The sequence below is a fragment of the Dendroctonus ponderosae genome, unplaced genomic scaffold (genome assembly GCF_020466585.1).
Source record: "Dendroctonus ponderosae isolate FM_Combo_2020 unplaced genomic scaffold, Dpon_F_20191213v2 Dpon_F_20191213_6, whole genome shotgun sequence".
Taxonomy (NCBI): domain Eukaryota; kingdom Metazoa; phylum Arthropoda; class Insecta; order Coleoptera; family Curculionidae; genus Dendroctonus; species Dendroctonus ponderosae.
The window spans coordinates 2,186,082-2,199,253 of record NW_026018814.1 but is presented as its reverse complement, the minus strand read 5'-3'; the positions used below and the strand labels follow the sequence as shown (position 1 = coordinate 2,199,253).

General features: G+C 41.4%; 5 protein-coding genes across 11 annotated transcripts in view; 2 read left to right on the top strand and 3 right to left on the bottom strand.

The window, feature by feature from the left end:
* The window catches only part of LOC109536281 (WD repeat, SAM and U-box domain-containing protein 1), a 17,478-nt gene extending 15,444 nt beyond the window's left edge, over window positions 1-2,034 (top strand). For 5 of the 6 annotated variants that reach the window (XM_019902432.2, XM_048667874.1, XM_048667875.1 and 2 more), the window contains 5 exons: window positions 92-234; window positions 294-573; window positions 654-938; window positions 1,054-1,249; window positions 1,301-2,034. In XM_019902432.2, coding sequence (XP_019757991.2) covers window positions 92-234; window positions 294-573; window positions 654-938; window positions 1,054-1,249; window positions 1,301-1,614 — 1,218 coding nt within the window. In that variant the 3' untranslated portion in view covers window positions 1,615-2,034. The remainder of the gene's footprint in view (window positions 1-91; window positions 235-293; window positions 574-653; window positions 939-1,053; window positions 1,250-1,300) is intronic. The other variant, XM_048667872.1, reaches the window with a different exon arrangement.
* Window positions 2,035-2,247: 213 nt separating this feature from the next.
* LOC109536285 (transcription initiation factor TFIID subunit 11) lies at window positions 2,248-4,408 on the bottom strand. Its single transcript, XM_019902437.2, has 3 exons — window positions 4,214-4,408; window positions 2,648-3,400; window positions 2,248-2,582 (listed from the first exon to the last, which is right to left on the bottom strand). The coding sequence occupies exons 2-3, from the start codon at window positions 3,389-3,391 to the stop codon at window positions 2,436-2,438; spliced, it is 891 nt and encodes a 296-aa protein (XP_019757996.1). The 5' UTR covers window positions 3,392-3,400; window positions 4,214-4,408; the 3' UTR covers window positions 2,248-2,435.
* A 320-nt stretch (window positions 4,409-4,728) lies between these two features.
* Window positions 4,729-7,406, bottom strand: LOC109536284 (nucleolin). The gene is made up of 6 exons (XM_019902436.2): window positions 7,256-7,406; window positions 6,193-6,962; window positions 6,003-6,129; window positions 5,784-5,938; window positions 5,162-5,425; window positions 4,729-5,032 (listed from the first exon to the last, which is right to left on the bottom strand). The coding sequence occupies exons 2-6, from the start codon at window positions 6,952-6,954 to the stop codon at window positions 4,808-4,810; spliced, it is 1,533 nt and encodes a 510-aa protein (XP_019757995.2). The 5' UTR covers window positions 6,955-6,962; window positions 7,256-7,406; the 3' UTR covers window positions 4,729-4,807.
* A 185-nt stretch (window positions 7,407-7,591) lies between these two features.
* Window positions 7,592-11,342, top strand: LOC109536282. Of its 2 annotated transcripts, XM_048667876.1 has the most exons (12): window positions 7,592-8,090; window positions 8,181-8,458; window positions 8,587-8,837; window positions 8,923-9,108; window positions 9,172-9,270; window positions 9,331-9,567; window positions 9,626-9,743; window positions 9,804-10,182; window positions 10,278-10,409; window positions 10,460-10,665; window positions 10,718-11,160; window positions 11,277-11,342. In XM_048667876.1, the coding sequence occupies exons 1-11, from the start codon at window positions 7,787-7,789 to the stop codon at window positions 11,144-11,146; spliced, it is 2,619 nt and encodes an 872-aa protein (XP_048523833.1). In that variant the 5' UTR covers window positions 7,592-7,786; the 3' UTR covers window positions 11,147-11,160; window positions 11,277-11,342. The 2 variants fall into 2 exon arrangements, with proteins under 2 accessions (XP_048523833.1, XP_019757994.2); XM_019902435.2 differs by lacking the exon at window positions 11,277-11,342 and having other exon boundaries at window positions 10,718-11,240.
* The window catches only part of LOC109536280, a gene marked incomplete at its 5' end in the record, with an annotated part of 14,631 nt that continues 12,728 nt past the window's right edge, over window positions 11,270-13,172 (bottom strand). The window contains 6 exon segments of the mRNA XM_048667870.1: window positions 11,270-11,763; window positions 11,818-12,062; window positions 12,116-12,308; window positions 12,358-12,566; window positions 12,633-12,780; window positions 12,838-13,046. Coding sequence (XP_048523827.1) covers window positions 11,273-11,763; window positions 11,818-12,062; window positions 12,116-12,308; window positions 12,358-12,566; window positions 12,633-12,780; window positions 12,838-13,046 — 1,495 coding nt within the window.

The following is a 13,172-nucleotide window of genomic DNA, read 5'->3' as shown; positions in this document are numbered from 1 at the left end:
ATTTAAGTTTGCAATTTTCCTGATTAATTGGATGAAGCAATCGAAATCCTGATATCGAATAGGGAGTTTTACCGGATTTGTGGTTTTTCAGACCGGCGAAAAATGTCTATCAGTCCCAAAAAACGGCTTATCCATTAAAGTTTGCCGATTTTCCCCAAATGGCAAGTTCATAATTACGGGTGGAGACGACGAGAAAGCCGTCATTTGGAACGTGGATACAATGGAAGCAATTTCGTAAGAATCATCGGAATTTGTTGTGGAATTTAACCGCTCTGTTATTCTGGGTTTTGTAGCGTATTGGAGGGACACCTGGATACCATAACATCCGCCTGTGTCTCCCCCGATAGTAAAATCGTCGTTACAGCGTCTTGTAATGCCGATTATCGCGCTTGGGCGGTGGAAACCGCAAAATGTCTCTACATTAAAGAAGATGCTCATGATGGTGGCATTCAGAGCTGCGATTTTTCCGACAATCTCGACCCCATACCGAACACCATATCGGATAGACAGTACTATTTGCTGGCTACGTGTGGAAACGATAGTTTGGTGAAACTTTGGAGAATCAGCGTCGAGGTAATTCAACTGCAACTCAACTGCAAATATGCAGTTGTTGGGCTCCTGCCCAACAGTTTTTCAATGGGAAATTGTTCCAGAAGTTGAACAGCGTGGTGAATATCGAGGTGAAACAGTGGCGCTCACTGCAGGGGCATGGAGGCAACGTGATCTCCGTCAGGTTCTCCCCAGTGGTAGGAGAGATTGTTTGCTCCACCGCAACGGATAGACAGTCCAGATTGTGGGCAGTTTATGGAGGGCATTGCCTTTATGTGCTGGACCACGACTCAATAGTGACTTGCTGCTCATTTAATTCCGATTGCTCACTACTGGCCACTGGGTGTCTCGATAGGACTTTATGGCTTTGGAAACTTCCCCAACAACTGGTGAGAGACTGACAACTGAAAACATTACACATTAAAACACATTAAATTGAGTTTTGCGAGTACTTTAACTCGCCCTACATATGCGGAAAACCGTTAACATCCAACGTTCTTAAAGGTATTCCAGACAGCCATTGCGAATAAAATGAAAAGCCGCTCTAAAACAGTAGCAGAATGGTCTAATAGAGATGTGATCAAATGGCTGGCCGAGATCAGCATGAGCAAGATTGCGCAAAATGTGAGGAATTCGGGATTAAACGGGGAAAAACTCATTACTTTAACCGAGGTTGAAGTATGTTCCGGCCTGGACTTGGGTACGTGCTTTTGCCGAACTCTCAAAAAAATGCACAATTTTTCAATCGTAGATGAAGAAACCTCGAAAGTAATGATGGAAGAACTGAAGTGGCTAAAGAAACTCCAGCTAGACATCCAGGCGTTTTGCACCGTCGATATTCCCCATGAATTCTTATGCCCAATCACTCATGAAATTATGCGTGAACCTGTTAGGTGTTCGGACGGGTTTACATACGAAAAAAACGCCGTCGCTGAATGGTTCATGTCCGGAAAATATACCAGTCCCATGACTAATGCGGTTCTCACAAATACGACCCTGATTCCTAACTTGGAACTGCGTGACTCAATTAGAAAGTTTTTGGAGAGCGCCGAAGAAAAGGAGTAAAAAACTGGGTTTCTTCACTGCTGTTGTATAAATCATCCTTACGTGCCTTTGGTAAAACCTTTGGAGTAAGTAAAATAAGATATTTTATTTTCTCTATGGGTACAACGACTTCAATCTGGGCATCCAAGCAGATAGCAGCTGGAGTCCGGTAATTGTTGAGACTGTTAAATCATCTGCAATATACACTGAAGCTTGTTGCCAACCAATAGCATTTTTCTCGCACCTTACTACTTAATATATATATATTTACCTACGCACTTTTTCGACTTATACACCTTGATTGAAACCTATATTCTTATAATTATTATACGCTTGTTTTTCACCGGTTTCTTTGCGTTATTTGATACAAGAGTCAAAATCTGTGATATTTGTATGTTGTATAACTATTATTTCTAAATAAACTCATTGTTTGTTCTGTTATATTGAAATTTATTGGGGCGATTTTGCGACGTTCACAAAGAACCACAAGAACTCGACATTATGAACGTCTTGGTGTATTGTAACTTAACTGACCGAAATTGTCGAATATTACAAAACATTTTTGCGAAAATTTACGAAATAAAGCAAATAAATGTTGCTAAGACATATTCTTAAAACATTGCCTTTTTTGGGTTTAATTAATGAAACATTCACTGTTTGGACGTACGTATATTGGTTTTTCTATGCACAAGAAACACCCATACACGTTCTAACAGAACTAAAATTGCTTAAGTAACATACTTATCTTACCTTATGAATATAAAAATTTTACATTTTGTTGTATACTCTTATACCTTGGACGCAGTAACCAAAGTTCAAGGGATTAGCTACTGACAATTGATTTATGAGTCTGAGTCGTCGGATTCCTCGTCAGAAGCAGCATCTTCATCTTCAGACGCCCCCTCCTCATCTACATCTTCTTCTTCATCGTCACCATCATCTTCAGGAACTTGTTTGCTAGACCCCTTACCCTTTTTGACTACAGCTGCCTATAAAAATTCAAGTACACTTGAATTAGCTAAAATACTACTACGGATAGCGCGTAAATTGTTACCTTTTTCTCAGGCTGTCCTTTCTTTTGCAGCTTCTCGTCCGCAGCGGCATTCTTGGCTTCCGCAATTTCAGCTTTAGTTTTTGCGCTGGCAGCGGCTGAGCCCTCGTTGATGATCATTTTCAGTTTATTAAGAATGCCCAGCTTCTTCTTAGCTGTTTTCGTGAGCTCTTTCCGTACAGTGATTGCGGCTATCCTGGTGTCCAACACTTTGTTGAGTTCAGCGTCTTTGGTGCCTTCCTTCGCTTTTACTTCAGCAGCCAAGTTGGAGAACGCGTTTTTCCTTGTCTTCTTGCTTTCCGCCGTTTGGGCTCCATCCTTAGCTAATTTCGCTTGCGTTTTAGGCTTGGGCCCTTTAGGCTTGGCAGTGGCAGATTTCGCATTTTTAGGCGCTTCTTCGGTTTGTTGAACGTTTTTGTTTGCATTTGGAGCCGCAACGGCGGGTTCGGCCAATTCAGTAGCCTCGGCTTTGACGGGTTTGTTTTTCTGTTGCTTCCCTTTTGCTACTTGCGGTGTATTCTGGTTACTCTTATTCAGTTGTTTGCCTTTGGGGGCAATTTTCGGTAATTCATCATTGGACTCGACTTTGATATTTTTATTATTTTTGTTTGATTGCTGTTTGCCTTTGGGGGATTGGGCTTGTTTTTTCGGAGCACCGTTGCCGTTTTCCACTTTAAGTTTTTTCGCTGACGCATTTGGAGTGAGGCTTTTGCGCTTGTTGGGTGTGTTTACTCCAGCTTTAACCATTTTGATATTCTGCAATAAAAGAATTCGTCTAATAATTGTCGTGCTGGGGTCAGGAAAATGGAAGTTTTCATGCGTTTACAAAAATACACGTAGATAGTGATACCAACTCAGGCAATCTGCTGGAGATAAAATTGATTAAGTAAACACGAAAATTAGTTTGTTGTTGGCGATTGAACAGTTTATTGTACTAAAACGAAAGAAATTCAATAAATCGTTCGAACTTCGGAATGACGTGTTGGAGAGATTTCGAGTCTGTAAATTGCAGCATTTGCATGAAAAGTAGCCTGCAATAATTGCAAAACCAGGACTGCGCCCCGAGAAAGGTTTAGTGGGTTCTAGACTCTTTCCTTAAGATAAACTATGTAATTTATTCTGCGAAATCAACCAGAAGAATTATCAACAATCCAAGACCGCATGTTGCGTTGGCTTGGGTTGTTGGCTCATTTGATTCTTACTTGCTTTTCTTGCTAAACGCCAATTTAATTGTTTCAATAAGACTCCCAATTTTTTTTGGCCTTTGCAGTCAAATATATAAAAATTAATAAAGCCTCGGGACTCAATTACGAGGAGAATGAAACCAGGAGAATGAAGATAAGCCATGAGGGCCAGCATGTTGCTTGAAGCTTTCTGCTTCAGGCAATCAGAAGGCAAATAACTAAAGCTAATATTCACTAGATGTAATTAAACACGTTAGTTGCTACATGGAATAATGTAATTTCATAAAAAAGCAAATCTTTCGAAAAAAAACGTGTCCTCGACGTAAAAGCTATTTGATCGAACGCTTTAAAAAATGATTAATACGATCAAATAATTGTTGCTTACCGTAAAATGCCCTCTTTAGCAAGCTGAAACACTATGAATCGTCCAGAATGCCGAACTAAAACAAGAAAATTCCAGAATTTATTCTAGTGACGAGATTATGCCGCTAAACAGGAAAACGCGTGTGAAATAATAGGTTAGAAGCACGGGCGCCTTCAAACTCACGTCTAGTGATAATCTACAGATTATCAAACTATATGTGAACACCAACGTTTGTGTCACAGATCACACAGGTTACTCTATGATCTGTGGTTTGTGTGGCCGCAAATCCCGATAGCTCGGTGAATGGCGCGCAGTTTCAAAATTTACATTTAATGCTTGAAGGAGGATATTTAAATGAAAACTAGCGCAAAATCTAAATCGGTTGGCCAGTATCACCAATAATGTATGGTGAAATTTGGGTTCTTGATCAAGAATAGCATTTTGCCGGTTTTTTATTTTTTTTATATTTAATTAAATTGTTTTCGTCGGAAGTTTTCGCAATTTTCCATATCAGAAGAACAGTCAACAAAAACTGATTTAACTATTGAATTTTTAATCCTGACATACATTGTTTAAGCTTATTGACTAAATCATTAAAAATACGATTTTTCCATTTCAATCCTGGCCATTCTCGCGCTTATTCTTATTCCTCCTAAAAGACCTTTTCTGGGACTCTTTCACACTGCCTGCCAACTTGCCCTGTCTGCGAAGAGCGTGTAGTTTAAAATTTTTTCCTTTGATTTCCTTCTTTTTCTCGTCCCCTTTTTTCTTACCTCCTTGGGTGTATAGCACATTGATTCTTCGGCCTCTTAGCTGCGAATGGTGCATCGACATGCATTTCTGCAATTAAACATTCAGTGTGAATCTGGTAAGGAAAATAATGTCGGCCAGGAAGGTCTAAAAGCCCGGCAAACTTTCAAGCAATAGCCGTGAAAGCTTACTTCTTTTAACAAACCAATAAGTACGTACCTCATATGAAGTATCATTATTCACTTCAACATACGCGAAGCCTCTCGGCCTGTTACTGCCCTTTTCTGTAGGGATGCGAATATCCACAATATCGCCCACTTTGGCGAAATGCGTCGCGAGTTCTTCTTTAGTTGCATCATAAGGAATATTTCCCACAAACAACACGAATCGTTTCTGACCTTTTTTAACGATATCTTTGCTGTACAGGTCGGTGATGGTCGGTTGTTTTGGCGTTGGTTTAGGAAGTACAGGTTGGACTTTTTCCTGAAGGGAAAACGTACTTTAGGAACAGCAGAATGTGAGCAAAGGAAGAAATAAATCAAACGTTTTCTTACGAACTAATTTTAATGTATCAAGATTTTCAAAGGTCGCAATTTACATAATGTAAATAAACTCAATGATATAAAAATATACATAAATGTTTCTTTTTTCTTGGGATGAACCTATTGATTCAAGGAATAAGAAAGTACATTTTCCTGTAAACACCAGTATCAAACAGACATTTAGAAAAACCGGCCATAGAAATCTTAACAAAATTAAAATGACGTAAAAAATGGTTACAGACTAATTTCACACGATAAAGTTACTTTTTCTTGTTGGGCCTGGATTTCTTAACACTAACCTTGGGAGCGGGAACTGGAATTTCCTCCTCGTCTGAGTCATCCTCATCGTCCTCCTCTTCCTCGGCCTCTTCACCATCATCGTCCTCTTCATCATCCTCATCGTCGTCGTCGTCTTCCGCATCAGTGTCCTCTTCCTCCTCCGCACTGTCACCGTCTAAAAGTAAAGCAAGCAAATAGTTATTCTACGATTAAACAGGATTTCATTAACAGTCACATACCCTCTTCGGCATCTGAGTCATGATCAGAAACCTCAGAATCGTCATCATCATCTTCTTCCTCCTCGTCATCTTCGCTGTCTGCAAGTTCTGGAGCCGGGGACTTAGATGCCTTTTTGCCTACAGCTGCCTATAAAAGATTTTTCAATTATTCCAAGGCCGTACAAGCAAACTGAATTAAATCAATTATTACCTTCTTTGCAGCTACGGGTTTCTTCTGAAGTTTTTTCTCGGAGCCCAGTTTCTTCTTTTCGGCAATCTGCGCTTTAGCCTTTTGACTGGCCGCTGTTGAACCTTCAGTGCAAATCAGCTTCAATTTATTAAGGATGCTCAGCTTCCTCTTAGCTGTTTTTGTAAGATCGCCCCTTTCAGTGATTGCGTTTAACCTGATGTCCAAAATCTTAAGGAGTTCAGGATCATTGGTGCCCTCCTTGGCCTTCACTTGGGCAATCAAGTTCGCAAATGCGTTCTTCCTTTTCTTCTTGCCCTCACCGGCTTCGAGTGCAGCCTTGGGCTTCTTCACTTTTTCAATGGATTTAGTGAGCTGTTTGGTTCCCGCAAACGATGTCACTTTTTTCGGGGAATCGCCCCCAGCTTTGCCCTTCTTATTTTTCTTGTTGGCTTGAGGAGAAGGCGTCACCGGTTTTGGCGCTTTGGGAGATTGAACAGCCTTGGGTAGACTATTTCTTCCCTCAACTTTTATTTTAGGCGATTGAACAGCCTTAGGAGATTGAAAAGCCTTGGGAGACTGACCGGCCTTGGGTAGACTATTTCTTGGTTCGACTTTTATTTTGGGCGATTGGACGCCTTTTGGGGAATGGGGCTCCTTCTTAATACTCACGAGTTTTGTTGGACTCGCGACTCCGTTGCCGTTCTCCACCTTAGTTTTTTTGGCGGAAGAGTTCGCCTGGAGACTCTTGCGCTTGTTGGGTGTGTTCACTTCTGATTTCACCATCTTGAATTCTGAAATAGAATATTAATCGTCAAGACTAAAGTGGCTTTGCTTAAAACACGTGCAATGTGGTTAGCAAATGAAGTCGCCTCAATTGCATTCAAAGGTTTTCAGCACATGGTATTTATTTCACGGTCAATCGCAATGAAAGCATTTGCACTATGGGCTAGACTGCAGTTGTTTAAATAAACTACCTAAACTGTTTCGGCGTGTAATGGAAGGCAGTGAAAAGCAAGGGTTCCTTCGCAAAAATCGTGTTTTCAAGTAAATGGTATTTTAAAGTAGCCCAAGATGTATTGCTTACCTGATTTATTCTTTTCGAATTGTAATGACTGTTAGTGACCGCCTAGACGATGAATTTATCAAATGCTTCTGATAACTGAAGGCACGCCGCTTCTACCACAAGCATGTAAGTTATTAATTAATGGTTAGTTCCTGTAGTCTTCTTTAAAGCTAAAATTACCCTCAGTGTGGCCAACATCGCAGATCAAATGAACCTATTGAGTATTCGAATTTTGACCCTAATTTTACTGTCGTTATCCTTTGACTTTTTTAATGATGTCTTAATTGTTTTCCTTCATTAATCAATCACACTTGCATTTTTTGATTTTTCATTTTATGAATTTAAAGGATTTGTCTAAGATTTAACATTTACCTGTTAGACCTTTACATACCACGCCTCTTTAGCTGTACCATAACCATAGATAAAGACGAGAGACCATAACCTCATAATTTCCTTGAAAACTGGCGGCTAGACTGCATGCTAAATATATTTTCAAAAGTACTGTATTTACAGCATTATTCGATTTCCTACTGAATTGAATCTATCTGGACAATGCCTCTCGTCGCCCGTGAAATAGAAGACATCTTCACTTGTGAGGAGAAAGGAGTGAAAAAGCTGTTATCAAGCATACTGACGTTGAACCTCCAACATGAGACCCATGAAAAGGCCATAGTTAGTGAAATTAATCGGCTGTTATCAGTGGCAAAACGTCGCAAGGAGGGCTTGGAGTATCTGAGCTTAATTATCAACAGCTGCAGCTCAGATGCTGTGGCAGACAACGGCTTAATTTGGATAAACCACTGCATTGTGAAATTCCCTGATGATGTCTTAAGGGAGATGAAACTACGAGTTTTAGGTAACTGCGAATCAAGACGTTTATCTATTGTATCTATGTAGAAATTCAGTTGCCTCTAAGTTCAATGGAAACCATTTCTTTCAATTGCAGGCCGCATCATTGAAGTGGCTCATGATCGAGGTGACTTTAACAAGAAGTTCGTGTCGGATTACATCTCAAAAGTAGTGGACAACTGTATTACAACCTTGTATGTGAATATTTACGAGTGCAAAACCGCACTGACCACTCTGGCTACATGCATGAAGTACTATTTCAGCTGGTTTGGGCAGCAGAAGCCAAAAATCGAGAAGTTTATTCTGATTTTCTTGGACTCCGAGGACATAGAATTAGTGGAAAAAGCTGCAATAGCTTTGCACTACTTACAGAGTGTAGGTATCTTTCGGTATGCAGTCGCCGTAAAAGAAACACCTGTGTAACCGCCTGTGGAGTTAGCTTCGACCTACATCTATGTAGTTCTACAGGTTGATTGGAAGTAACAATAGATCATATTTTCTAGTGTGGTGCTGCTGGTGTTAGTGGAGTAAATCACAAGACAAATTTTACGCAAACCTTCCATAAATTATGCAGAACCGCTCACCAGCTTTATGACAAGTTTTTTGAAAATGAATCGGAATATTTCACTCCCGGTGAATACGAGGGGGACGCATTCGAATTTGAGGACAATCCAACGCATAGCGTCCAGAGCGTTTTGCATTCTACTGGCCGAAGAATACTCAATGTGTACAAGTTCATTGAAATTGCCATTAAGTGAGTATGAGTGAAATTAATCAGTGCATTGCTCGTGAACTTTACTCAGGTGCACTAGTTCGTCAATAAAATTTTCTAACTTTAGACTCAAGTATCCAGTCGCAAAGGAAACCAGACCAAATGAACTATTGGCCCTGATTCTAAGGGCTTTGTCATTCCATAAATGCATTAGCGGGAATAATGAGGTCCCACTACAAACTTATCAGTTTTCCCTAGAACTTCTGGAGATCCAGTGCGCGGCCTTAAAGCTACTAAGACTTTTTATAATTTGGTAAGAATCAACACATGAAACCAATTTATTTACACCACACATTTTTATTTTCTTGCCTTTCAGGTTCCAGTCCAACAGTTTGCCCTTTTCCTATACAATTTCCAAAACAATTGTGGATTCCATCGAAAGAACTCATAATTGCAATTGCTATTTAATCGACTGGTATGGCACACACATTGATACGGTTTAGGTTGTTTCAATTGATATTCTTTTCCTGTACAGCCTGTATTCTGAAGCAGCCTACCGAGCTCTTTATGAATGGATTTCGATATCGAAAAGCTCGTTGCATCCAAATTTTCAATCGCACATACTGGAATGTGTACTGTTAAGCATAACTCCTGTAGCGCAGCAGGTAACATTGACAATAACCGATGCTGCAACCGGAAAAAAATCGCAGAAAGCCAAGCGAAAGGCAATGGTAAATCGAATAGTGTCTAGTGAGAAAACCACTGAAGGGCTGTAAGTTTTTTGAATTAATTTTGAGTTTTTTATAAATATTTTTTAATTTTTATTGCAGAGTGTCAACAACGAAATTGGGAAAAAACAGTGCGAAAACCACATGCTATTTCGCCTTGAAAGTATTGAAGCGCTTGCTGGATTGCACCACACTAAACGTAAAAGCAGACCTGCTGATGGTATTAAAAACCACTTGATAATAATAGCACGTTTTTCATATATGTATATATATTTTTTAGGATCTGCACAAGTCAGTTTTGGATACACTGCTGGACATCCAGTCGGGAAAGCCATCCGATCTTTACACTGATCCTCGATGTCAAGCGAATCTATATGAGATTCTGGTGGGTTTCTTGCATCAAAACACTGTTCCAGTCGTGGTTTCGCTACATACGGCGTTAAACATTCTGACGAAGGGATCGAACCATCAGGACCATGTTGTTGCTGATATTTGCCAGGAGGGGCTTCGAATTTCGGAAAAGTTGTGCCAGCCTATCTGTCCTTCTTTATTCATGCGGATGAATACCGATTTGGACGACGCGGAGGAGGACGTGGCGGAGAATCACGCTGCTCACGGTGAAGAAATGGAAACATCTCAGGATCTCAGCGCTAGTATGGGTATGTTGGGTTATTTTGCACTAAAAAAACCTTCGCATTGTTTGTGTTATTCTGTTAGCATTTTTCTAATAATTTGTCGATTGACTGATTTTCAGAAGAGGCCTCGAAACCCAGTGAACTTCACAATGATTCAGTTGATCGGAATTCCACAAGCGAAAGCATTGCGTACAACGTAAGATATACTGAATCAGATCGATCAACGATTGATGATGGGCTTAGTGAAAAGGGTAAGTACAAGCTTCCTATTTGGCATCATCATTTATAATTGAACACATAGGAGAACAAACGGATAACGTAATGTTCGAAGAAATGAATGTCGATGCCGAAGTCGAATTCAAGCACGATGAAGAAATCTCTCAACACCCTGTAGTAACGGCGCCCAGTGAGGACGGGAACGAGATTTTAGAAGGCCAGCAGATTCAGGACGACGAAATGGAACCCATTGCAGAAGAACCAGAAAGTGAATCCATAGCAAACGTGGAGGTAGTTGATAATGAATTGTTATTTATAATCAAATCGAAAACAAATTCTTTAGGATTCAATTGAATCTGAACGTTCTACTCAGCCGGCTGAAGAGCAAAGCTTGAAAACTGACGCTGTAGACGAAGTTGGACCAACACCTGAAATCAGTACTGAAAGCGAGCAAGCGCAAATTATGTCTGCCGATGCACCTTCGGAAACAATCCGGGAAGATCCAATCGCGACTGCAAATGCAGCGGCTGTTATCCAGTCTACTGAAGTTGTAATAGAAGGTGATCTTAAAGACCTTTCAGCTGATGTTGAGGAGGGTCGCAAGCGAAAAACATCTGAGAATGAAAAAGCGCTGGAGCCAATTAAAAAACTTAAAGCGTCAGAAACTGGGGTACATGAATCTTCCATTGAAGGTGGTAAGTGGGAAGACGCGCTCGATGCCACTTACTTGGAGGATGATTCGTTTGTCGATGAAGTTAGGAATGATCATTAGTACTACTAGGTTAAGTAAGTATTTGCTTATGTTTGAATCGCTCAAGAGCCGTGCTAAAGGCAGGGGTCTTTTCTTGAAATAAATGTTAAACATATATGACTTTTTTGCCCTAATCTACCTGGAATTTTAGAGTGTTCTAGCCATCGTGAGGTTTGTGCGCGTCACAAAACCTCTTCTAAATACCGGGTATTGGAATGGACTATCCGCTGTTTGACTACGTTTGGAAATGGGAATATTCCTTCCATCGCTCCTTTCATTGGAAGGAGCATGTCGCACATTGTCCACTACTTGAAACTGAACGCTAGTTTTGCTGCTCAACTCGTTACTGCGTTTCGCTGCTTCTGTGCTGTTAGATTGCGGCTCTTCCTCCAAATTTGGCAAAGGGATTTTTACAGTGAGTATGTCATCCGATTTGTTGGAATCGTTGGAAATGTGATACTGAACGTTTTTAATTTCGGTGTTCTGGATAACGTCGATCAAGCTCTTGATTGCGGATAGTTTGGAGGTTTCGGCTTTCTCCGTGCGCGTCGGTCGCGTGTCTGATGGAACTGCGGCATTGGGGGGCATTTCCTTGTGAAGGTACGCGACTGGCCATCTTCGTGGTTGCCCAAAACCGCCTAAACCTCCAAAACTTCCAAAACTCCATTGAATATCGGGCATTTTATACTTACCAGGCTTTGGAGGGCCTAGAAACTCGTTATCAAACTCTTCCTCGTATTCGTTGAGGCTGGGCCTGGGAGGCGAAAGCTTCACCGGAGCGTTAGGCCTGTCCGGTCGCAAACCAGCGCTTTGAGGAGAGGGAGGATAATGCCCGGATGCTTGCCAGGGTTTTTTCCCGTTATCAAACCTGTCTGTATATGGGTAATACTGGTCGCTGCACTTCCGCCACTGCGTTTTGGTAGGGCCCACATAACACCTGAAGCATTTTCTTATGGGTTTGCTTTTGCGATTATAGCTCGAAGGACCTACCAGGAATATGGATATCCATTTGAGAGCCCGCATTGATGGTCAGGGCTGCAGCAGTAGTCCCAAGCGTTATCACCGCTGTCCAGCTCGCAATACCAGAAGCCTGCGGCCCTGTTTTCCTTGCAAAGAGTTCCGCGTTTGCACGGCCATCCGCTCACACTGTACACTTTCCAGATGTCCAACGGATTTAGGGAGTCTGCGATCAGTTGCTAAAGGTTTGAGCGCGATGGTTCCTTAATACATACCTAAACCGTCGTTTCCATACGGTCTCAACTGGGTTGGTAGATGCGAAGCATCCAGGGATTTATGCGCCAAGTCGGTGCATTCTGGATTGTAGTCGTCCCAAGTAAAAATCCAGGAACTTGGCTCGTTCATGTAGTCGACGTTCGGCAACAGATCCCTTTGAATAATGTCCGAAAGGAAGCAGTTGTGAGCGATGTGCGTGCGGTCAGTTCTAGAAGAAGTTTTGCTTGGCAAACGATTCTCCATTAAAACGTTTTGCGATTCTACTAAAGCTTACACAAAACTGAAAGTCATGCATCGGAAATCGGCCCTTTGCCTAGCTTGGGAGCATTCGTGTTTGCAATCCAGCTCGGTTGGAACGTACGCTGACTTCACAGTAGCCTGAGGGAGGAGCTTAGCCGCCGAGCCAAATCCAACGTAACACACTGAATCAACGTGAAACTTTACATACTAAAAGGGCACAGAATCGCGCATTTTCCTACATTGATCCACTTTGAGGCCGGGTTGTTTCGCTGGGAGTTTTTCCCGGATGCTGAAGTGATTCGGCTCACATCCGTGCCCAAAACTGCCCCGTTCGTACACTTCGAAGCCAGGTTCAGGCAAAAAATCCACCCTGGGGTTCAGTTCGAAGAATGGGCAATCTGAGAGCTGGCAATTATCAATTGGACCCCCTATTATTGGAGGGTTGTATCTGAAAAGGGGTTTGCGTGTGGTTTTAATTTAGTTCCAAATCAAAATCAATTCCTGGGCTTCAGTCATTTATTGTCTATTTATCAATTAAAATACGTTTCGGTGTTTTCCACCATCATCAGTTTCT

Coding starts and splice junctions, on each gene's coding strand:
- LOC109536284 (XM_019902436.2), bottom strand. CDS start 6,954: ATGGTGAAATCAGAAGTGAACACACCCAACAAGCGCAAGAGTCTCCAG. Junction 6,130..6,192: donor AACCCGTAGCTGCAAAGAAG/GTAATAATTGAT, acceptor AATCTTTTATAG/GCAGCTGTAGGCAAAAAGGC. Junction 5,033..5,161: donor ATAATGATACTTCATATGAG/GTACGTACTTAT, acceptor GTTTAATTGCAG/AAATGCATGTCGATGCACCA.
- LOC109536282 (XM_048667876.1), top strand. CDS start 7,787: ATGCCTCTCGTCGCCCGTGAAATAGAAGACATCTTCACTTGTGAGGAG. Junction 8,091..8,180: donor GATGAAACTACGAGTTTTAG/GTAACTGCGAAT, acceptor TTTCAATTGCAG/GCCGCATCATTGAAGTGGCT. Junction 9,271..9,330: donor AATTGCTATTTAATCGACTG/GTATGGCACACA, acceptor TTTCCTGTACAG/CCTGTATTCTGAAGCAGCCT.
- LOC109536285 (XM_019902437.2), bottom strand. CDS start 3,391: ATGGTTAAAGCTGGAGTAAACACACCCAACAAGCGCAAAAGCCTCACT. Junction 2,583..2,647: donor AAGGACAGCCTGAGAAAAAG/GTAACAATTTAC, acceptor GAATTTTTATAG/GCAGCTGTAGTCAAAAAGGG.